This window comes from Gymnoscopelus microlampas (assembly GCF_963454915.1).
Source record: "Gymnoscopelus microlampas genome assembly, chromosome: 10".
NCBI lineage: Eukaryota > Metazoa > Chordata > Actinopteri > Myctophiformes > Myctophidae > Gymnoscopelus > Gymnoscopelus microlampas.
The window spans coordinates 15,365,036-15,389,439 of record NC_139947.1 but is presented as its reverse complement, the minus strand read 5'-3'; the positions used below and the strand labels follow the sequence as shown (position 1 = coordinate 15,389,439).

The 24,404-nt window shown below is 37.8% G+C and overlaps 2 protein-coding genes across 3 annotated transcripts; one reads left to right on the top strand and one right to left on the bottom strand.

The window, feature by feature from the left end:
* The first annotated feature begins 4,369 nt into the window (after positions 1-4,369).
* LOC311052978 (F-box only protein 6-like) lies at positions 4,370-11,516 on the top strand. Its single transcript, XM_084068295.1, has 6 exons — positions 4,370-4,777; positions 6,561-6,822; positions 7,845-7,959; positions 8,375-8,470; positions 9,309-9,444; positions 9,832-11,516. The coding sequence occupies exons 1-6, from the start codon at positions 4,715-4,717 to the stop codon at positions 9,976-9,978; spliced, it is 819 nt and encodes a 272-aa protein (XP_083924421.1). The 5' UTR covers positions 4,370-4,714; the 3' UTR covers positions 9,979-11,516.
* A 1,771-nt stretch (positions 11,517-13,287) lies between these two features.
* Positions 13,288-23,232, bottom strand: LOC311053834 (cell division control protein 42 homolog). 2 transcript variants are annotated; one of them, XM_084069540.1, is made up of 6 exons: positions 23,175-23,232; positions 19,666-19,790; positions 19,260-19,332; positions 18,793-18,902; positions 16,754-16,951; positions 13,288-14,650 (listed from the first exon to the last, which is right to left on the bottom strand). In XM_084069540.1, the coding sequence occupies exons 2-6, from the start codon at positions 19,768-19,770 to the stop codon at positions 14,561-14,563; spliced, it is 576 nt and encodes a 191-aa protein (XP_083925666.1). In that variant the 5' UTR covers positions 19,771-19,790; positions 23,175-23,232; the 3' UTR covers positions 13,288-14,560. The 2 variants fall into 2 exon arrangements, with proteins under 2 accessions (XP_083925666.1, XP_083925667.1); XM_084069541.1 differs by lacking the exon at positions 13,288-14,650 and adding an exon at positions 14,657-15,572.
* Positions 23,233-24,404: the final 1,172 nt, after the last annotated feature.

The following is a 24,404-nucleotide window of genomic DNA, read 5'->3' as shown; positions in this document are numbered from 1 at the left end:
AATGTAATGACATACTGAGGGTTAATGTTATTACAAATGATTTGCATCATGTGTATCATTTGCATGATTTTATATTGTGTTTCTTTACACAAATAGATGGCTTGCTTATATCATAAGTTTGTCCAATTTTCCATAATGCAATACCTCATGCTTGAATTATAGTCCTTGATTTGTTGGCAAATGTTAATAAATTATAAAACCTTGAGATTAAATGTTGTGACCTTTCCATTCTTAAAGGAATCAATCTCAGGTTTAATAGGTTTTTGAGAGGGTAGCACTAATTGTGTCTTGATAAAGTGGTGACTGTAAATATCCAAAGAAAATATGTGGATGACTTTAAAGGGATAGTTCACCCCCAAAATGTATTTTTTCTATCGATTAGTCACCACATGGAGACTTGAATTGTTATGGAAATAATATATATCCAGTCGAGGTGAAGCTGATAAGAAATGTTTATTTGTCGAGTCCAACCACATAAAAAAACAAGCATTTCTCCTCAATGTCCTGTCCCCCATTTTTTGGAAATGTTGAATGTGGCAAAAAATCGGGACACAATGGTTGGATAACTGCCGATACTTGTCAGTACTATAGTCAAATAATGGCCGATATATCAGCCAAACCAATATGTTGGTCAATTCAGAATGTAGTGAAAACTTAATTCCACTTATGTCGATTATTATAATAACAATCTAAGTTAAACAGAATATGTGTCTGGCATTGTGAGGCTGTTTTGACTTGCTGTGGTGAATTTGATGACGCTAGTGATCATGAACGACAGCGGCCCACACACGGAGCTGTCAGTCACTTTAAGTTCCTCAGACGTCCCTCCCACATCAGTGAATTCCATCAGGATTAAGTATGAAACTACTTCTCAAACTCTTCAGAGTACATAGATTATTGCCAACCACAGCAGGTGCACAATGAAAAGGCACGCAATGGAAATGATTCAAGTGGAACAGGCTGCTCAGCATCTGGATAATGTGAGTTGTAGACTTGCATTAATGACCTGCCTGGTATGGCAGCTCTTCCTCTGGTGGCCTTGCTTGGAGCGCACTGAAGGAGATCTTCATGAATCTTCCTCCTCATCAGGTGTTTGTTTGCCAGTTTAAATGTCAAGAATGAAAACAAGTGTCTGATTCGTAGTCCTTTAGAGATGGAGGTGCCGAAGAGAGCTGCATCAGTAATGTGATCAAAATCGTTCAGATAAAACGACCAAAGTGGTCGTTTTGAGTGGATCATTCAGAAAAACGTATACATTTAAAATAAAAGACATGCTTATAGACAACACCATATACAGTGCTGCTCAGAGAGTATTTGTGACCTCTTACCAGTGAGTAAATGGTTTGTTTTCACAGGCTAAGATCTATTCTGGTATCAGTTTGTTTAAAATGCTCTGCTCTTAATTTTTTGTATTTCACCCCAAAACATGTCTTATTTTCTATCAATTACACACCCCATGAAGCCTTGAATTCATGGAGATTTTTTTGTTTTTGTCGCATTCCTGAGCCAATAATTTGATGACCAGCAGAGACTCAATTGAGTCTCCTACTGACCCCCCGTCATCAAATTATTGGCTTAGGAATGTCTCCAATCTCCATACATTCAAGGCTTCATGGCATGTGTAACTGATAGAAAATAAGTTATTTTTTTGGGTGAACTACTCCTTTAAAGGAAGATCCAGCTAATTCAGAACCAGAATCATCTTTATTGTCACATCACAGGTTTACAACCGGTATAAACAGTGGGCAAAAATCGAATTGATTGTTTCCAGAAAAAGAAAGAAAAGAAAGACAGATTACAGAAAGACAATTCTGCAATTAACTTGCAGAAGGTTACTAAATTTGGGTTGCTTCAAGTTGAAATGTAGCCTATGCATACAATTGTATGATTTTATTTCTTTATTTATTTTACATAATTGAACAATGCCCTTCCATGGCACACTCTCACTTGGCAAATCGACTGTAGATAATCTAGATACAATCTGTGCCCAGTTGCTTGACCAGAGATTGACACCAATCCAGACTCTTGAACCTGATCCGGTTTTATATGAGGGGAGAAAATGATACCAGAACTTTTGATCAGTTACAGTAAGGAGCACTTCACCTATTTTCAACCTATATTCATAAAATTATAAGGCAATAAGATGACACAATATCCTTCTACACACTCTGCGTCTCATTGGGCTATGGACAGTTCAGAAACCTGCCTACCAATGACATCATCGATGGGAATGAATAGAAACTACAGCCTTTTGATTCCTGGAAAGTTAGCAGGCTGAAATAGAAGCCATTGTTCTTGCGTTGATAAAAAATATAACTTACTCACAGTTTTCTATAGATATAGGGGGTGAGTCAACTGCCATCTGAGTCATGTCCCTATACAGCATGTTTAGCCCACACAATGTCACACAATGCCACACAATGTCACACAATGCCACTGATGCTAGCGAATCAGCGATTGGCTTGGCTACCATGCAGACGACTTGCAGAGGTAACCAGAACAGTGGATTACCTCTGCATTCGAATGTATTATGATTAATTATTTAATATTTGATTGTATGTTTATATTTATTTTACAAATGAGGGGCCAAATACATATAATATTTGTTTATTACATTTAAGGCCCAATATTTCTATTTCCATGCAAACATATCTTGGTCACTCGCTCTCATGTTTCTGTTTGTTTTCTTGACCACAATATAGGAATGTAATTTAGATAGCATGTCACTGTGCTATAGGTTCATTTTGAACTGGTATCCTGTAGTTTCAATGTACAGATTGTTATTTCGATAGTATATTGTAAGACTGACTGATGCTAGGGTCCAGGTTAACCTGGGATCCTAGCTTCTCTGCATTCAATGTATGTGATTACTTTGCTTATTGTAGGCCTAGTCACTCTGGATAAGAGTGTCTGCAAAATGCCTAAATTGTACGGTAATTGTAGGCCTAATTGTAAATTGTACTGCATGTAATATTAAAGTGATAATATTAAACTTGCATGTACGCAAGGCAGCAAGTAGGCTACAACAGTGGGAATATGTCTATAATAGCTGATTCATTTTATGTGGGTGAGTATACCAGTTCTAATAGATCAAAATAAATGTTCAAACACAGAACCCCAAATTGACTTTCATTAGGCCATGGACCCCGATTTCAAATGATTCTGTGCTGGTAAGTATATGGAGCCTATGAAATGTTGTCCTACATGTTTTATTTCAAGTGAATTTAATATAGTTTAAGTAAACTATACTCCTCATTCATTGACCCCACTTTGAAAACAACTGTGATGTTCTCATTCTTGTTTTATCCATACAATCAATTAGATCAAAGTCCCTCTTTTTGTCACAAAAACAAACAAACAAACATAATAGGCCTATCTCTCTGTCTTCATTGTTGAAAGCTCTGACATACATAAGATTGAATCATGTTGCCAGCAATGCTGCTGAATACACACTCAGTCTGCCATAAGATTCAATAGTCTGTCTGAGATCACAGTTTATATGGGCAGTGGTGGAAGTACAATTACTTAAGTACTGTACTTAAGTAACATTTTGAGGTATTTGTACTTTACTTGAGTATTTCCAATTTCCAATACTTTTACTTCTACTCCACTACATCTCGGATCCAAATATTGTACTTTTACTCCATTACATTTATCTGAAAACTTTAGTTACTTTGTAGATTTGTATTATTATTACAAAGCATACATTAACCACTTCAACCACTTGATCTACGTCGCGATGCAATGCATTATTTGTCAGCTTGTAGATCTGCTATTTTCAAAAGATTTGTATACATTTGAAAACTTGCATACATTCTGCATAATGAGTACTTTTATTTTTCGTACTTTAAGTACATTTTTGATAACAATACTTTTGTACTCAAGTACATTTTGTAAATTGAGTTATTTTTTCCACCACTGCCAGCAATGCTGCTTTACACTCAGACAGACTATTGAATTTTATGTCAGACTGGGTTTATCTATGGTATATTATAAATACAGCACGGGATTGAACGAGTGGGCGGGGTTTGAGCGGTAGACGTCATCTTGCTCTGATCAGTATCACCCGAACTACAGCCGGAGTGTTCCAGAGAGCAAACCAAGCGCACACTGTTCCTTCTTTCAGCGTTGCCATGTCTGCTTATTATAAGCGACTTTTTGGGGATTGTTTCTAAAGTTTAGTTGCTTATTTTGGGCTTGTGTCCTAATGTTGTTTACTTTAAACCAGTGGTTCTCAGATATCCACTGGATATAGGTTTAAACGTGCTCATAATGGCATGGTCGCTTCTTTTTGGCTTGTTTTCATAAGACCTGGTTGCTCGTTTCTCTCGCAAAATCTGGCAACACTAATCATTCCTTACGACGTCACTTCAAGGAAACGAATTGGAGTTTGTTTACTGCTGATCCCAGACTTGAGACTTTCAGTACAGTAGACTTGGATTATTATAGAACTCATTTAAAAGAACATGTACCGTTGGTTCAGAATCCTCCTGTTCGACTAGGATCTGAGTGTTTTTGAATCAGCATTTTTCGGTTTGTTTTCAACTCAGAGATCAGTCGTTATTTATCATTTCTACAACCGGACTGGACGTTTACTTCCGCGTGTTGAGCCCAGTCATCCAGATCCATAGATCTGTGCAAAACATTAACGTTACAGTAACGTATTTATAAAAAAAATCTTAACATTTACCGTCTGGAGTGTGTTTCTAGAGGAATGAAGAGGAGAGCCATGGGTCTCACACAGAGCCTGGCTGCAGCTGGTCCTGATCACTTTGATGTAAGTATAAATATCATAGTGCATGAGGAGCGCTGAAAGAAAGTACTCGGATAGTTTAGGGGAAAGTAGCGGCTCTATGCACAGCAGCTATAGTATCACTTCCTTCACAGGTGTTACCAATGATACTAATGAAGGCTCTGTTCCATTTAGTGTAGCACAGGAGTTCTCAGACCTTTTTAATTTCCACGACCCCCATAACTCTGAGAGTTTACAAATGGGTCCATTTGGTTCCATTTGTACACTCTCAGAGTTACACACCCGCTTGGGGACATTTGGAACCCCCTCAAGGAACCATGAGGGTCCCTGGACCCCAATTTCAGACCTACTGGTGTAGCAGAGTGTTTCCAGTGAGCCAATATGCACAACAACAGCACCCTGACTCTTTTTGACCAGAATGGAACAGAGCCTTCATTAGTATCATTGGCAACACCTGTGAAATTCTTCACAATATGGCTGCTGTGCACAGAGCCTACAGTGTAGAAATACTCGGTTACAAGTTAAAAGGCCTGTGTTCAAAATGTTATTTGAGTAAAAGTACCAAAGTATTGGCATAAAAAAATACATAGAATATATAAGTACCAAAAAAAATAGATCTACAAGCTCACAGCAATTCCATTTTCAAATAGCCTAGCCCTATCTATGTATTAAACAGGGCTAAAATGGTTAACGTATGTTTTATAATGTAATGTATGCAATCTGCAGTGCTTGAGTAAATATACTTAGTTACTACTTACTTTACACCACTGTGCATGAGTCAAAACTAAAGCCTGATAATTTGTCATTAGCCTCGTGTCACCAGGCCTTCCCACCAATTCGTCAGGATTACATCTCTGCAAGCCCACAGTGCATCGCATCGCCAGGCTTTGTGAGCTTGTAGATCTACTACGTGTATTTTCGGTTCAGTGGTTGGGGGCTGTTGGGTATCCCCATATATTATAACTATGGGTATTCCCCCCAAAAAAACTTCTCCACTTGCCGTTTTGACACTAGATGATATGAAGATAATTGTAGCGCCCTCAAAGTCCTGGCACTATACTGGTTGCCGATGGAGTTCTGACGTGTGCTCCATACAAACTGATGTGTACACAAGTGTCCGTTGAATTAATAAACAATGATACTTAGTCGTGCCAATCACTTTAGCTTACAAGAAATGAATGCAACTCAAACGAACGCACACAGACCTTCAGCTCTCATGAGACAGTCGAAAACTGGTTTGCAAGTGGCAACACCTGATTACAGACCAGGCTGATTACAGACCTTGTTAAATACCTAGGCAACTTGGCCTTGACCAAGCCCTCTGGTGAGGTCATCAATTAACAAGCCATCATATATATGGCTCAAATGGCTCTTACAATAGTATACCTGCCAAAAAACACCTAAGTGGAAAGAGCGGCACTCCAAAATAAATACTGCAAGACAGTGGCTCAGATGTAGTTCCTCATTTTATTGCGAGAACGCGTTCTCGCAATAAAACTTGCTCATAACGTACAAGCAGCTAAATGCATGTATGTGCAATCCTAAAAAAAAACAATTAAACAAAACCTGGTGCCACGTCAATAACAATAGTAAAAACTAATGTTTAAATGTATCAACGTAATGCAAATTTTATTCTGATCGGATAAAATGTGTATCCCGACCTGATGATGTGTAGGGTGCATTTCTGATTCTGAAATACACTCTTATTAGAATCCGCTCGCCTCCAATATCAGAACGCTCTGGTTTTGACCACCAGACCGTCATGGAGTGCCCAGCTGACTGATCTGTCTTTGTGTTGATGTGTCAGTCTACAGGTCAGCTGACTGGTCTTCCTTGGGAGGTCCTGGAGGAGGTCTTCATGAACCTTCCTCCCCATCAGCTGGTCTGTGTTTGCAGGTTAGTCTGCCGTGAATGGAAGGAACTGGTGGACAGTGAGTCTCTTTGGAGGGAGAGATGTCGACGAGACGGCTTAAAGCCCTGTGATGCCACCAAAGTACCTAACGACTGGAGACTGTTCTACTTCCTGTGTAAGAAGAGACGCAATCTTCTGAAGAACCCACGAGGAGAACGTAAGGACAGCTAGCCAACCAAAACCACATCCGTGCAGGAGCATGCAAAACATGTTATTTGTTGAACACTTGGTTGTAATTTCACTATTAAAACTTCAATTATTTAGCTACAGTGACGTAATGCCCCAGTACATGTGAATAGGGGAAGTCAATCAACGTCATATCAGTGTGTTGGAGGTGCAAACAAACGTGCTTCTTGCGTGGCTTTAGCTTCCTTTTCATGGCTCATCTTCATTTTTCAAAAGATGGTGGTTGTTGCAAGTTGTAAAACGAGAGAAACAAGCACTCATCAGACGAGTAGTTCACACAGTACAGTACGTGTGTATCGGGTGCACGGTTCTGGCAGAAATAGTCTCTTAGAAAGGAATACCAGCACTCACTTTGATCCATTTAGGATTTCTTGTTTATTTAATTAATTTCATTCACCCCCAGCAGCAGATCATGCGACGGATGTTTCGGCCCACAGGCCCTCCTCAGCGTGAATGGCCTTCCTCACGCTGAGGAAGGCCTGCTTCCTCACATTGGTTCCTCTAAACCTGGCTGTGTTTGTTGTCATAACCTACAGTATGCTGTGTATTACAGAGGACCTCTGCCATGTAAAAAGATTCCTCATAACTAAACCTCAAAGAATCCTTAACTTTTATTTCCATTGTCTCCCTCTCTCAACGGAGAGAAGTAATTGCAAGGATGTCCAAACTGCAATACCGGCTGCTTCAAATAACTTTATTGACAGTGTCAAAACAGTAGGTGTCCTACCCGACACCAGTGCCAAAATGTCTCAATGGAAGAGTAGGGAGACCAGACCACCTCCAACCACTGCAGATGTACTAGTTATATTGTATACTCTACCATACAGATTGGTTCAAATAACCTTTTTATTCATTAGAATAAGTTTCAGATTGTAGCTCTAAACCTGGCTGTGTTTGGTGTCATAACCTACAGTATGCAGTGTAGTATTACAGAGAACCACTGCCATGTAAAAAGATTCCTCATAACTAAACCTCAAACACTTTTTTTAATAGAAAAACTCAATGGCTGGCAGATTCTGGAGAATGGTGGAGATAAATGGAAAGTTGACGAACCCATGGTTCCACATCCCGATGAGGCCGTCCAGAAAGTATTTGTGACGTCTTATCAGTGAGTCATCATCAGGACGGCAGCAGATATGTGACATGCTTACTGTTTATACCAGGGATTCTCAACCTGTGGGCCGGGGCCCACCGGTAGGCCATCAGGATATTGCAAAACACTACGATTTTAATGACATTATGACATTAATATAAAAAAAATACGTTTAAAAAAGTCTTGCCATTTTTCTTTAAAACCTCAAAAAAAGTTAGTTTTCATTGTGATACATATCAATAGCAACTGAAAGTATACTATGTTGGTTCCATTGATCCAAGCCAGAACATGCTCTAAAATGCACATGATCTGCCGTGTAGTGGTCAGATGGGTGGGCCACAAAAGCTCTCAAGATTTTCAAGATTTACAAGAAAAGGTTGAGAACCGCTGGTTTATACTACAAGTAACAATTCTTCTGTCTTGCCTCCAGAATGTGCAAGAAGTCCCAGCTGATCACTTTGGAGAAAGAGGGTTACAACGACTCATTCATGGACAACTTCCAACCTGATATCACCATATCCGATTGGTAATTCAATTCAATTCGATTCAAAACTTTATTTCAGACACGCAGGGGGTCCATATATCATACAAATAAGACGTACAGTATAAAAGTAATTAAAAACAAATAAGAACATACAATTATATACAAGTCACACGTAGAGGCTGTTTCTCCAGTGAATCCTTAGCCTAGATGAGTACCGGAGACAGCTTTTCGGGTACAGCTTTTTGGGTAAGAAAATACACATGAAATACTTTTAATCCCATTGTTACTTTAGTACTTGCATAAAATATCTTGTACATTTCAAACTTGGGAATGTCGTTTAGATTTTCTCAGTAGAACTTCATTTAAAAAACAAAAAGAAGAAGATTATCATCACCAAATGTGTTGCAAAAAACTCAATGATTCTGGGGGGGTGATTAGCTTAATGTGCAACAATAAGAACATTACTACATCAAAAGTAACAATCATCCAACAAACTATACTATAAAAATGGTCAAACATTGTCAAATATTACCTCAGAAAGTGGCTTCTACAAGCTATTTTCACAATATTTATCTGTGGAACCGAGTCAAACTAAATGTAATGCCTCAACTCCTGCAATTCCACGTGCTTGTCAGGGTGGGGGGGTCCCCAGTTCAAATATGATTCTTTTGGGCGTTCACGGCCTGAAAAGTTTGGGGACTGTACAAACTGTACAATACAGATTGGTGAAAATAACGGTTTATTCTTTAAAATAAGTTCCGTATTGCTGCTTTCATAATTTTACCACATCCCTGCTCTAAACATGTGTGTGTGTGTGTGTGTGTGTGTGTGTGTGTGTGTGTGTGTGTGTGTGTGTGTGTGTGTGTGTGTGTGTGTGTAGGTATGCACCACGTTGGGATTGTGGAAGTGAATATGAAATTCGTGTGGAGTTGCTGAATCAAAGAAAGAAGCCAGTACAGACATTTGCTCCTGACCCGGTTCGCTTTGATCAGTGGAATGATCAACAATGGAATCAGGTACGGGCAGAGTATTAGAATAATAATTAGGCATCTAACGATTCACTCAACTCACGATACGATTCGAATCACGATACTAGGTTCACAAATCACGATACGATTTTTCACGATTTTTTCTTATTCTTTTTTTCTTATTATTTCTCTTACACAAATCCAGTATTTTACTGTGTTTTCTCTTATCCTCTTTTCAATGCAGTAGCAAATGACTGAAAACTTTTTAAATCAATTCTCATATAAAGTTCTCTTTTTTTCCACCCGCGCCCTCTGCTGTTTATATCGCGATACATTTTTTATTAACACATTCTTAAGTAGTAGTAGTTCAAAACCTTTCAGAGCTTAAAGGACAACAAGAATTCTTACCTGCAGTATTGTTATTTGATGTTTCAGATGACCCATGTGTTCAAGAACTATGGACCAGGAGTTCGATATGTACGTTTTGTTCATGGAGGTAAAGATACACAATTCTGGGCAGGATGGTATGGAATCCGGGTCACCAACAGTTGTGTTCAGATCTGTCCATCATTGGACAGGTAGCTCTTGTTAGATTTATCTGAATAGAGTGTTCCAGGGATGATGTATTCATGTAGTCAGAAGCAGGAATTAGCACCTTCCTGGTACCCTCTGAAAAAAAAAGTCAACGGGATTTCAGCGTTAAATTGTTGATTATAGCTGAAAAATGCTCTGTGGCAAATAAAAGTTCATGATACTCCACCCCGCAAGATAATCTTCACAAAATGAACACCTGTTTTATGATTGAGGCTTAAATGCAATCACCAGACTTAAAAAGAGAATTTTACGCTGTCACCCTCCTGAGGGGCGGCAGTGGCTCAGGAGGTAGAGCGGGCTTGAGTTTGATCCCGGCTCCCCCAGAGTTAGTGTTGAAGTGTCGTTGAGCAAGACGCTGAACCCCTAATTGCTCCCAATGAGCAGGTTGGTGTGTGTGTGTGTGTGTGTGTGTGTGTGTGTGTGTGTGTGTGTGTCTGCGTGCGTGCGTGCGTGCGTGTGAATGTAATGCACAATCATTGTAAAGCGGCTTGGAAAAAGGCGCTATATAAATGCACCATTTACCATTTATGTATAATGCCCCAGACAATATCTCTAGTATCAGTTAGACACTTGTAAGCAAACGCCTTTTTAAGACGCATAAAAGCTTTGAAAATTTACGAGTGGGGTATTTACTAGCATTTTATGTCACAGAATAAAACGGGAAAATCCCTTAAGCCTGTATTAACCACATACCTTATTTCAGGCATTTAACCAAAAAAAACATTCGAAAAACCGATAGACTTTGACAGAGAGAACCAGGAAGTGCAAAATGCTGACTTGTTTAGGGGTTTTGGCAATTACAAACTTTTCCACTCTATACTGTCGCTGCCTGTACCTCCAACCTTACCTCCAACTTCCTTTAGAATCGCACCTTTTCCAAGTTAATTGGCCTCATATTATCTGCACTTATTTTGAACGCGGAAATATATTTGTTTGTTTACCTCCATCCTTCATTTAAAATCACACCTTTTCAAGTACAGTAAACCTGCCTCATGCTATCTGCACTAAATTTGAATGTGTAAATATCTTTGTTGTAGCTATCACAGCAGGAGTGTGTTTCTTTGTATAATTTTCAGTTAGAAATGTTCCCTGACACTTTAATAAATGAAGGCTTATGCAAAGCAGTGATAAGAATAAAGGATACAGTTGCATTTTAGTTATTCATACTGGATGTTGGCACAAAGAGGGATACATTTATACAGTAATCTGTAATATTATTTAAAAAGTTGAATAAATTGGATGAAAGCATTTTTCACCCAGTCGACTAACTATAGCTGGGTGTCCGTCCAAGTACTTTTATGCAAATTACGAAGTATTGCAATGGAAAGGGTAAAATAAAATGTCAAATTAAACTACATTTTCCACAATATCGTATTGAATAAATATCTTTTTACACTCACTCGAGGTTAAAGGGATAATTCAGTTTTTTATATTTGAGTTTGATGGCACACATTCTAAGGTTCTTGTGAATCAGTTGAATACTGTTTTTCAACTAGTACCACTGGAAGCTTGGTGTCTCAACTGAACTATTCCTCGTCTAAGCAAAATATGAAATGGATTTAGTAGATGAAGGTATGATGAGACGAATGCATCGACCGATTAGTTGGTAAATAATTTGAACTCAAACATTGCACTAGACCAGTGTAGACCAAGGATTGACTGCAATGTGCTTGTCTAGCACTGCATGTGGTCAGTCAAACATGTTGTTAGTACATATAAGATATACTTATTCATAGCCTACATCCAAGAGAATTCAGGCAGTCCCGTTATTGTGTTGGTGCCAAATCGTTTGGAACAAAATTCAAGTCTTGCCCTTACATTGAAAGATATTTCCTTTGTTAATAATTCTGTAGATCTTATACTACTGCAACTGCAAGGCATTACACTGACAGAAAGTATATCTACTTTGTGTGTGGCACTCTTGAGATTTCAATCTTTCATGTAATTCTGTGCTTTTTACACAATAAAGTTAGTTTGGTTCATGAGTTTGTCATTTCTGTTTTTGTCAGCAAATTGTCCACCCATTGCTTCACCTTTTGTCTTAATCAGAGAGCTCTTGTAGAGCTGGGCAATATATTATATCAATATCATGACTAAATATCTGGGATTTTGGATATGGTAACATTGTGATGTGGCATTAGTGTTGTCTGTGTCTGGTGTCACTTACACCCCCTTTTAATTAATTTTCAAAATGGGGTATTTTGTCCCATCGCCCAGCCCTAGGCTCTTATCAATACATCTGGCAAACATTGTCCCACATTTCATTGTACAGTAATTGGCTCCCCAAGAGACATTATCGTTACTCTGCAATGCATTTTATTTTAAAAGTGCATTTTGATTTAATTTCTCAGTACAATAGAATGCTCATGTAACCTGTCTGTTCCAGCAGCATAAAGACTTTTATTTTCTTAAACTTCTACATGGTAAAAGTATCCTCCTGCTAACATTAGCAAACATCCAAACCATCAACTGTGTGAATGAGTTGATGATAAACAGTTTATACCTTTGTGGATATGCATGAGATTTTGCTCAAAATAAATTGGCTTGTTTTTGGTGAAAATCTTTAATGGATATACACAATAGCAATGATTTATTCATAATACTGGTTTATGGTAACATTTTATCACAAGCAAGATACAATACAATTTACCTTTAAGTAAAATGGAACACAAATCAAATCCTCAGATACATCAGTCATTTTAAATTGTTTTTAATCATTTGATTTCAGCTTCATTTAATTAATTCACCAACGAATGCTGGACATGTATTGATGTCATTTTAAAACTGCATCAATACATGTCAAGTGAATTAAGTGACAAGGTTATTCTCTCAGTAAAGTCATTATTCAAACAGACACAGACTGGGTGGTAATGATATTAGACACTTTTCAAACAGTACCAGTCAAATAGTAAAAAAAATAATACTTGATCTGTGTGTAATTGAAGTAGTTCTAAAATATAAATTGAGAGCAAATAAAATCATTTTGAGTCCAACTAACCTGCACATCAATGTAGAGGTAATATTGTGCTTACCATCATCTCTCGAAGTTGAATGAATTTAAACGAGATCACTTAAATATATTAAGTGTCAACCACTTTAAATAATGATTTAAAACAAATCAAATGCAAAATATTTTAGATTAATCTTCCTCTAGAAACAATTTGTATTCCTTGCTATAAAATATTGAATTGTTCCAGGTCCTGGCGATCCCAACAAGAGTCCAATTTCTGTGGTTTCGCCAAGATCCTTCAGGCATTTATCAATTTAAAAACCCTATCTTGGCTTGTGAATTTCTTAAGTTTTAATGGAATATTGCCAATATTAGCAATATAGGAAATATAAGAAAGCAACACTGAGCAATAAGGCCTCAATGTCAGGAATGTTTATGCAATACAAATATAAAACTTAAAATGTAATTGCATGCAGTGTGGCATTGAATAAAGGCAGCAATAGATGTAAAATAGAATACATCGCTTTTCTATTGGACCTGTACTTATCTTTTCTGCTTGCCATTATCATGGGCTGTGAGCTCCCATCAATCACTGCCAATTAAATATAAGATAATATAAACATTTCAACAGTGGTTCAATAAAAATACCATTTCAGGGTGTTTTGCACTTACACATAAAATCTACTGTATATTTTAGTAGAACCCAACCAATAGATCGGTCTGAGCATTATTTGACTTTGTCATTGGTCTAAAAGTTAAAATTTTAGTAACATTAAGTTAAATGTTGTCCTATATAAATTGTAATGAAATTGATCCGATTTTTTTGCACTTTGACAATTTCAGTCAAACATCGGTAATCGGTGGGCTAGGACTCTCCAAAATCAGGATCGGCATTAGATCCAAATATGTGGCATCGGTCGGGCTCTATATTTTAGTGTAAGTTAGCAGGCCTTGACGCCCCAACAAAGTGAATAACTGTAAACATACTGCAGTCCCACTCAAATGTGGTGTGCTTGTACAACACTTGTATATTTTATATCAACTCGTGAATGGTTACATCTTTAGTATCCAGTGTTCATGTCACTAAAAGACCATTCTGAAATTCTCATCTCAACAGTCAGATTCTGCCCCTTAAAAGGGCAACTTTGCCGATTTTTTACCTGAATCCAAATCATTCTATTGTGGAAAAAAAGAAAATGTGTAAAATGGCGCTTTTGAACACATTAAACATGATTTATACTTAGCTGCGTGCCGGTGTTGTGCACCTAAAATAGTAGATCTACCAACGCACAATACGCTGCGGATGTGAGCTTGTGGATCAACTATTTTCACGCACAACACCCACGCACTTCGAAGTGTAACATCTTGTGTCCCTCTCACAACAGAACGATGGCATGCAGATTAGAAATCAGCAAAGTTGCAGTTCAAAGTCACGCCAAATACATCAGCTAGTTCGTTTCCATGTCAAACTCTACCATAAGGAGGCATGTCATTTGTGACACGCCAACTTACGTGGGAATGGGATTTTACAGTAACACTTGGACTCCTGCAATAGTGTCAGTCTACTGTAGTTATTACGGTAAAAGGGGGTGGAGCAGAGGGACAAGGCTGGTAGGAAACTCAGAGCAGTACACATCTACGCCTTTTCTTAGGTTCAGGGGGCTCCAGGGCCGCCAGTATGGCCTCATCAAACACATTCTTTAATCCTTTCTGTGGAAACAAAACATTCACATTCAAAAACAGAACTACCTCTCAGAAATCATTGATGAACACGGCCAGGGAACAGATTGTAAAATTGAAATTCCACTTGAATTGGAGCGGAGGACTCAGAATGTCCCTTTATTCAAATTAACAGTACAGGATTCCCCCATAACGATCAACTAGTCTGTATAAAGGACAAGAGCTAATGGAAAACTTTGATCTGGCAAAAGGGAAAAACAAGAATGGATCTAGAAATACAGACAGGATACAGTATAAAGCCTGATTTATAATTAGTTGTGAAATAGCAGAAAATAGCAGATCTACGAGATCTGCTACAAGATCTGTGGTGCTATGTCACGCACTGACAAATGCCAATCTACAAGCTCACAGCAAGCCTGTAGATCTGCCATTTCCGGTGCTTTGTAAGGACACAAACAAAATAGTATAGCTGAGTTAATAACAGAATTAAAAAATGAAAATACATCTGCTATGCACAACCAAATGTAAACGTTTATTCATACTTCATCGCACAACTCTCCCACGCCAAAAATGAAGTACCCTACTATTCTACATCATTATTTCATCAAGTGACAAAGTATAAATTAAGCCGGTATTGAGAACAGAGAGATGAAAAGTAAAGATTGGCACGGTTATGATAAAGGACAAGGCAGCATGGGCTAATTGAGATTAGGCCGAGTTCAAACAAAAGCAGACATGAACAGATGGTGGAGTGTTAATAGGCATACATTTCAGATGGGCAGCGTGATTATTTCGGTGACAAAAAGACTTCTTTACTGTGAATAAGCAGCAGACAAGAGGCAAAGCGAGACTGAAGGAGACATCAGAACAGACAGCACTTTCTCTTTCTCTGAGTTTCGGGGGGCTCTAAAGCAGCTAGGATAGCCTCATCGAAAACGTTCTTCAGTCCCCGCTACAGGAGGAGAAAAGGGGGAGGAGATGGGTGAACAACACTGGAGTTAGAGGCCAAGTCGGAAGGAGTTAGCAAAGAAGACAGCCAGAGCAAACCGTCGATGTCGGGACGGGTGGAAACCTTTTATGTCCAAAACCGTTACTTTTTAGGAAATTGAAAAAAGTACCTGTGTTCCAATGGATACAATGTGGTATGTAGTTATTATTTAGTCACAAGCGCTTGTTAATACTTTTCATTGGTTAAATATGGATAAAACCCAAAGTAAGAACTAACCCCTTTCAACCTGGCGTCCCTATACTGGCCATGTCACTATAGGTGAAACCTTTGAAAAATATTCAAAGTTTCTTCCAAAACAGCAAAATAGGGAGATCCGGTTTCTGCCCGACAGCGACCAAATCATTTTAGCAGGGTTAAGCTGGCAGCATACTTCAGCAGAATAATAAATATATATAATTTGTTTTGAACCAAACAAGTTCTCTGCGGACAAAATTGTTTTTTACTCAGGGCGGCTCCGCTTTGAGTGCTGAATGTTAGACCATGCATTGTATACAGTGCTGGAACCGTGAATTTTGCCACCTGGATCTCCACTCTTTGTTTTTGTCATGCGCTCCTTAATTTCTAATCAATCACGCATCATGTGTGGCGAGGTTTGGCTAGTTAGAAAATCTTGGGAGGTGCAAGAACTCCCAAAAGAACTTCTACACAACTACATCATTTTGTTCTTAGACCTCACCAAATTTTGTTTCTGCAAGAAGTATGCTGCAATTATCTAATAAGGCTGGGCGATATGGACAAAATCAAATATCATGATATTTTTTACCAAATACCTTAATATCAATATGACACATTCTATATTCTGTGAATATTTGTATTCAGTTTTTCAAAAAATATAAAAACTATCTAAAATAGCCGATCTACAATCTCACAACACACTGTATGCTTTGTGAACTTGTAGATCAGCTATTTCTATAATTCTTGAACATTTTAAAGTATAAAACAGGGCTTAAGTTATTAAAACCATGAAAAGACAATATCCCAATATTATGATGTCCAAAATCCCTATCTAGTCTCATCACAATATCGATATAATATCAATATATTGCCCAGCCCTACTATCTAACATTCATATGACACACGTAGCTCACCAACAATGTAAAATGTGATTCAATTTAACGTCCTACCTGTGTCAGAGCTGAACACTCGACGTATTTGACAGCCTTAAGGTCCCGGGCCAGCTTCTCTGCTGTCTCAGGGGTGATGGGTTTCTGTTTGTTCTTGGCCAGCTTCTCCACTGTGGAGGGGTCATCTCGCAGGTCTATCTGGGTTCCTACCAACAGGAAGGGGGTCTTGGGACAGTGGTGAGTTATTTCAGGGACCCACTGTTGAAAGACAAGAGGCACAAATATTGTCAATTAAAGATGATTTAATACTTTTTTGGAGTCAGATTTTCTGAATGGAGGATGACATCTCTGATTTCTGGGAAATCCAATGCTTGCAAAAGCTGGACTGTTCCCATAATAAAGTGTGAAAAACAAAATATTCTGCTTTTGAACTTTCATTAATACTAACACAGAAGTTCTTGGGCTTAAAGACCAGCTTAAAGCTCTATTATGTACATTTTTTTTGTTTATAAAATGTTTTTGTATTATGTTGTTAGGACCCCCTCGAAAACAAGATGCTGCATGTCAAGGGCTTATCCTCTAGTTAAATTTCATAATAAATAAATGTTATCTGTATGGGTAGGTAACTTACAGGATACAATTTGGTCTCTCTGCTCTTCTATGGAGACATTAAGATCCTGTGTCTAGGTTGGACAACCTTTGACGCAATCCTGTTTTCTGGTTTGACAAAAGGTCAACATTCTATTTCTTCCCCTAGGTAAGCAGGCAGGCTCTATTAGCTCAGTAGTATAAATTTCAGCACTTTGCAGGTTCAAATCCAGGGTAGAATAGTTAAGTTACATAGTGCAGCTTTAAATGCTATTTTGAGAGTGTTGCATTTCCGTATCGTGACGCAGTTCCTATTCCTAATTAAACCATAGCCGAGTGCACCTCAGCCAATTACAGCAATGGGGTTGAACAGCATGGATCATTGCAACCTCCAAACACAGTACAGGTGCACAACATTTACCCGGCTATGCGCACTAATCCTGGGCATGGACAGTGCCATGGCCCGCCCTGGAGGCAACCTCACTCAGACCACAAAGTAAAAAAAATCGAACAAGGCTATGCTGAATAGTTTCTGTTACTGCATTGCCCATCTCTCGCCCCAAATGTCTACATTAAAAATGCAGCACTGCCCTCTAGTGTCTAGAATAATGAATCTGTGTGGAACAGTGATTGACAGGTGCATGTCACGATAGTTATTGGTTTTAAGTGGTTGGTACCTGCTAATGTAATCACCCGTAGCATTTTAGTTAGAGAAGCAATTCAGATTGGACCTTTGATACAAAAATACACAAAAAAGGTTGTTTTTTTTTCATCCATTTATGTCCCCCATATGACCACGGATATGCTCCAAAAGGGTGAAAAACATATTTTTCATTTCAGCTCATCTTTCATGCCCTTGTGAACAAAGTTATTTTTAACATTTGACAGAGGACGGTTGGTACATTAAGCAACATCAGCAAGGCAGGTTAATCATCAAACATATGGATGGGCAGCAGCTTAAAGGGACAGACGATTGGAGTGAACTGATGGAACAGGCGCCATGACACAATACATCTAAGATTAACATATTTTAGGCATGACACAATAAGAAAATTCATCTAATTACATTTTTGTACTCAAACAACTGGTTTAGTGTTGTGTAGTATAAATATCTTTAATATGCTATATTTACAACCAAAATGTGAATGCTTGTCTTTGTTCTATATAATAAAATAAATGTTTTTGACTGCTGGGCAAACATTAATTATTACGCAATTTTGTTTCTCTGTCTGGGTTCAGATAACTTTAGCATTTACCATTACCATTTTATTACCTTATTTTAGAATCATGTATAGTAAAACATTATCACATAGCATTAATTTAATAATCTATAGAACAATTGACTAATTGAATAATTGATGAATCAATTATGAAAATTATTGTTTAAATAATCATATAGGCCTACATATATCAAATGGTGACATGCTATTTTCGTGGAATGTTAACAACATGGACGCTAGGTTTCATGTTGGTTAATAACCTGGAGGACAGGTCGAACAGAATAGACTAACCTTCTCTTTGACGTTCTCAAAGGAGGAGGGTGAAACGGAGGAGAAACAGACCAGGAACACATCTGTCTGAGGATAGCTCAGTGGTCGTAACCTGTCATAGTCCTCCTGACCTGGAGACAGAACAGCAATAACAACATGTCACACACATTAGTTCTAAATTAACCCATTAACCAGTGGTTCTGTGGTTAAATTCAAGAACCGCCATAACTGAGTGTACAGAGTTACAGGCCTGTAAGGGGCCATTTAGAACCTTTTTTTTTTTAATTGACATTTTTGTCAATCGTTTTCAAAATGTTGGAATTTCTTTAGAAATGAAATACCCAAAATAGGGACACCAGGTTGAAAGTGGTTAAAACCTATGTATGAAGGTAGCTGGTCTAATAAGCTCACACCGTGTCGTGCATTATTTTCACTAGTATATAACTAAACCTAAGTATGATTCAAAGAGTATGATAAAAGAGTCTTACCTGCTGTATCAAATAATCCTAGGGTGTAAGGTTCACCCCCAATCATTACAGTTACTGCATAGTTATCAAACACCTGGATTCAAACAATGACAAAGAAGAAATGACAGTTAACACCAACGTTCACTCACTAAACTAAAACATTAGCATCTTTTCGCTGGTCATCAAATGATTGGCTTAGGAATGCTACAAAAACAAAAACAAATCCATGAATTCACCCCATGAAGCCATGGGCATGTGGCATTGGGTGAACTACTCCTGTAATATTTTGTTATAGTGTTTCAATGGTCAAAAAGAACTGTCCACAAGTAGTGTACTTGAGGTTAATTTAACTCTTACGGGTCCATTTAAATTACAATTTTACCAAGGTTTTTACGGCGTACTTGAAAGTGATATTTGGTGTACTCACTGTCGGTACATATTCGGAGGGGAATTTGTTGGTCGTGTATGAAATCAATAGACAGGTTTTTCCCACGGCTCCGTCTCCGACCACAACACATTTGATAGTCTGCATGTCTGCGTTGTTTACAAGACCTGATGGAGAACACACACAATTACCATCATGTCACACAACTGCCATCATGTCCTCAGCTGAGTCGAGTCCCATCTCATTGCCGTCGGTCAGAAACCTTGGATCTCCATATATTTCAACTTTTGATGTTTTTCAATAAATTAATGTCCTACTTTGTCACGCAAAAGTAGCAAAAACATAGACGATCTACAAGCTTGCAGCTCTGCTATTATTGACAAATGTTTAAAGTTGAAGTGAAAGTGGTCAAGTGTGTCTGTGCGTTTCATAAATATTGAGCCAATGAAAAGTATTATTAGCTTGTGACTTAATAATAACTACATTGGATCCATTGGAACACAGCTTATTTTTTCCATTTCCTGAAAAGGACATTTATTTGTATAGGAAATTTCACACACACAGCAAACTGAACTCCTTGAGTCCTTCTCATTAAAAAAAAGATATACATTAAAGGAGAATTCCGCCCGATGTTTTTCTTACCTTTAATATATTATTATGATATCCTAGAGGACTAGTGGTACAGACAGTAGAAAGAATTACTCCATCCCGAGGCGAGCGCAGCTAAAAACCAGAGCTATGGTACGTATTGTTTTAGTTTTTTTGTGTGAGATCTAATGTTCTTATGGACAGAAAACACTCCACAGTGTTTATGTTGGATGCGCCTCTCCGGAAGTCTCGCAAGACGCGATTTCACCCGTGACGTCATCCATGTCACTTTGTCAACACTATGGCGGCCCATTTAGGACAAAAACATTGTGGAGGATTTTTTTGTCCATAACAACATTAGATCTCACAAAAAAATAATAATATATATATATTAAAATACGCGACCTAGCGCAATTCCCATAGGCTCGAGTTTTTAGCTGCGGTCGACTCGGGATGGAGTTATTTTGTTTTTTTCTACTGTACCACTCGTCCTAGGATATCATAATATCATATAAAAAGTTAAGAAAAACATTGTGCGGAATTCTCCTTTAAAAAAGATATACGTCTATGCATTTAAGACATACAAACTACAGTATAACCATCAACATTCATGACATTTATTTGTAGGACTTTTAAAAAGACAGATTTATAAAGTCCACTCCTTTACATAAACAGAATAGAACAAGAAATATAATTTGATGAAAACAATCCCATCGTGATCACTGTAATCGTTATCAAGTCTCTAACGGTGGGGTTTAAATAGTGATCGACACAGTTTGCATTAATCCACACATTCACAAAATGCAGCACTTTAGAACCCCACCCAACAAATAACTCTCTGTGTCACACACACACACACACACACACACACACACACACACACACACACACACACACACACACACACACACACACACACACACACACACACACACACACACACACACACACACACACACACACACACACACACGGCCTGTGAAAATAAGCAGGCTGCTTTAACAAGATTATAACATGTAGTTTCAGGCAGTTTGTTCCAGAGAATTGGACCATGGTGACAAAAATGCATCTTCACCACATGCAGATGTTGCTGTAGCTACAGTTATAATGTCTGATTATCTGACATGCAGGGCTGTCACGATTACAAATTTAAGTTGACAATTAATTAACTCAAATAATTGCGATTAACGATGTATTTGTTTGTTTGGCATTGAACATTGGAACTAATGAATACATATTTCTGTTTGCCTTTTAGGCTCCATAATCAAAAAATGCACACGGTAGATGATAACAAATTACTTAAATTTTTTACATATTTAATAATTTTCTAAATGTATATATAGTTGATCTACAAGCTTACAACGCATCACGAAGTGACGGGTTGTAAGCTTGTAGATCAACTATTTCTACTATATTTGGAAAATGTTTGAAAATGGACGAACACTTTTCAACATTGATAAGATTATGACGAGTATACAAAATAATTGCGATTATCTCAAATAATTGCGATTAGGTGATTATGTAATAATTGTGACAGGCCTACTGACACAGGATTATAGATTACTGATTGACTGCTTTATTATTATTATTATTATTGTTGGCACAGACTGTGATTGACTGTCAGAACACCTCATCACTGTGCTCTGCTGTCACATCTAATCACCAATCATGTTTGCTCAACAGCTGCCTTTACAAGCCTAGCAATTAATGAACAGTGGTGGAAAGTAACTAAGTACCTTTACTCAAGTACTGTACTTGAGTACAATTTTGAGGGTTTTTTTTGTTTACTTTACTGGAGTATTTCCAATTGTCAGTACCTTTACTTCTACTCCACTATACATCTCAGAGGCAAATATTGTACTTTTATTCCACTACAAGTATTAGAACTTTACTTTACTTTGTAGATCTATTATTACAAAACATACATTAACCACTTCAGTCCTATTTTGGCCATTTGAAAATAGCCGATCTACAGGCTCATGACAACGTGCTGAGCTTGTAGATCTGCTATTTTATACATTGAAAACCTGTTAAACGGGTACTTTTACTTGTAGTACTTTATGTACATTTTGATACCAATACTTCCGTACTTTTACTCAAGTACATTTTGAATCCCGGACTTTTACTTAAACAGTAAAGTATATTTCCACATTGCAGTAGGCTATTGATAGTTACTCAAGTAAAACAAATCTGAGTACTTTTCCCCCACCATTGTCTGCTGTCACATCTAATCACCAATCATGTTTGCTGAACAGCTGCCTGTACAAGCCGACCAATCAACGAATGGATCAATCAATCAATCATGATCATCCATAAACCCAGTGGTGTAAAGTAACTGAGTACATGTACTCAAGTACAATGTTGAGGTATATGTATTACTTTACGGGAGTATTTCCAATTTTCAGAACTTTTACTTGTGTTAATTACTTTACAATTATCAATTATCATGGTATAAATCATACATTAACCACTTCAGCTCTATTTTATACATAGGCTATTTGAAAATAGCAGATCTACAAGCTCACAATTATGCGACGCGTTGTGAACTTGTAGATCTGCTATTTTCAAACATTTTAGCACTTTTACTTTTGGTATTTTAAGCACATTTTGATACCAATACACATTTCTAATTCTACTCAAGTCAATTTTTAATTCCGGACTTTCACTTGTAACGGAGTATTTCTACATTGCAGCATGGATACTTTTAGTAATAAAATATTTGAGTACTTTTTCCCACCACTGCATAAAGCCATCATCATCTTCACAGTGATTAAAGCTAATGCTAACTAGCTAAATACTGTAGCTAAGACAGTTTAACATCAACACGGGCTTAATGCTGACTAATGAGCCTTTACTAGTGAAACCCCGGCTAACACGCTTATTGTAAACAAGCAGGTGTGTTATTGTACGTGTTTAGTGTTGATTATTATCGGGTTATTGATCATACGGTTTATATTCAGTACCTGATGTGTTTTTCTTCTTTAGCCGGGCGTTGGCAGCAGCAGCAGCTTGACCAGTGTTGCCAGGTTTTGTGAGAGAAACACGCTGCCTACCAGGTCTATGAAAACCAGCCCAAAAAGAAGCAACTTTAAGGTCACATGCAGTACTTTTAAACCTATTATGCTACGGCTATTTGAAAATAGCCTGTAAATTTGCTATTTTCAAAAGAATCTTGAAATAAAAAGGTGAACATTTTGAAGATTTTTGAAACATTCTAACAACAAATCTGGTAAGGGCCGTCCAGGCTGCCTGGCACAAAATATTTTCAGATGGGTGTTATAGGGACACATACATATTAATTTGGGGGTCCATGACATACAAATATTTGAGAACCACTGGTTTAAATAATAATATTTTTTTTTAAATGGAAGCAAGCCTAAATAAGCAACTTCTCAGAAAAACAAGCCCAAAGTCGCTTATAATAAGCATACATGGCAACACTGAGCTTGAGGTGGTGACGTCAACCTCCACACTTTCTTCTTCTGGTTGTTTATTGATTTCCGGCAGGACAGAGGTGCCTGTGTGCAGTACTGGCCCCTATGCAGTGGTGGAAAAAGTACTCACATGTTTTACATGTTTTAAAAGTATCAATATCATACAGAGATATTAACTTTAAAGACGCACTGAAGTGACATTTTCGGTCATTTTATTTTGAAGGTTCAGCCCGAAACGTCGGCTCAACGACTCTAAACCAATCAGAAGGTCCCATCCCTTCAGGCTATGGGACGTTGGATCTCAATCACTTCAGCCGTGCTGGCACACGGCTAGTGTTTGTTTACAAGTGAGAGAGAGACGGCCAGTGAAGCACGTTTGCTACTACCTGGCTTATTTCTAACCTATAATGTTTTCAGATACATATTTTAGTGTGCAGATGAAGTTTAAAATGAGTAATACACTCATCTTCAATGAGATTCAAAACGGAGTATCTCTGTAATTAAAATCAGCTGTGTTTGAAGAACGTGCAGCTATGGGAATCAAACAGGTGCATGTAATCAAGATTCATTTATATTCGTGAAGGCTGTATTATGTCATCACGCAGCACGTTTTCGTTTACAGGAAGTAATTAAGATTGGCTTTTTAGGGACTTTAGATGTAAAAATACACAAAAATTGTTTTTTTTCATTTTTTTTGGCATCTATTGTTAGGTATGCCCATATGATGACCACGGATATGCTCTAAAAGTGTGAAAAACA

Excerpts from the sequence above, each read along its gene's own strand:
- LOC311053834 (XM_084069540.1), bottom strand. The coding sequence starts at position 19,770 with ATGCAGACTATCAAATGTGTTGTGGTCGGAGACGGAGCCGTGGGAAAA. Across the intron at positions 16,952-18,792 it reads TTGAGAACGTCAAAGAGAAG|TGGGTCCCTGAAATAACTCA; the intron begins GTTAGTCTATTC and ends GTCTTTCAACAG. Across the intron at positions 14,651-16,753 it reads AGTGTTCAGCTCTGACACAG|AAAGGATTAAAGAATGTGTT; the intron begins GTAGGACGTTAA and ends TTGTTTCCACAG.
- LOC311052978 (XM_084068295.1), top strand. The coding sequence starts at position 4,715 with ATGAAGAGGAGAGCCATGGGTCTCACACAGAGCCTGGCTGCAGCTGGT. Across the intron at positions 4,778-6,560 it reads CTGGTCCTGATCACTTTGAT|TCTACAGGTCAGCTGACTGG; the intron begins GTAAGTATAAAT and ends TTGATGTGTCAG. Across the intron at positions 6,823-7,844 it reads GAAGAACCCACGAGGAGAAC|AAAAACTCAATGGCTGGCAG; the intron begins GTAAGGACAGCT and ends TTTTTTTAATAG.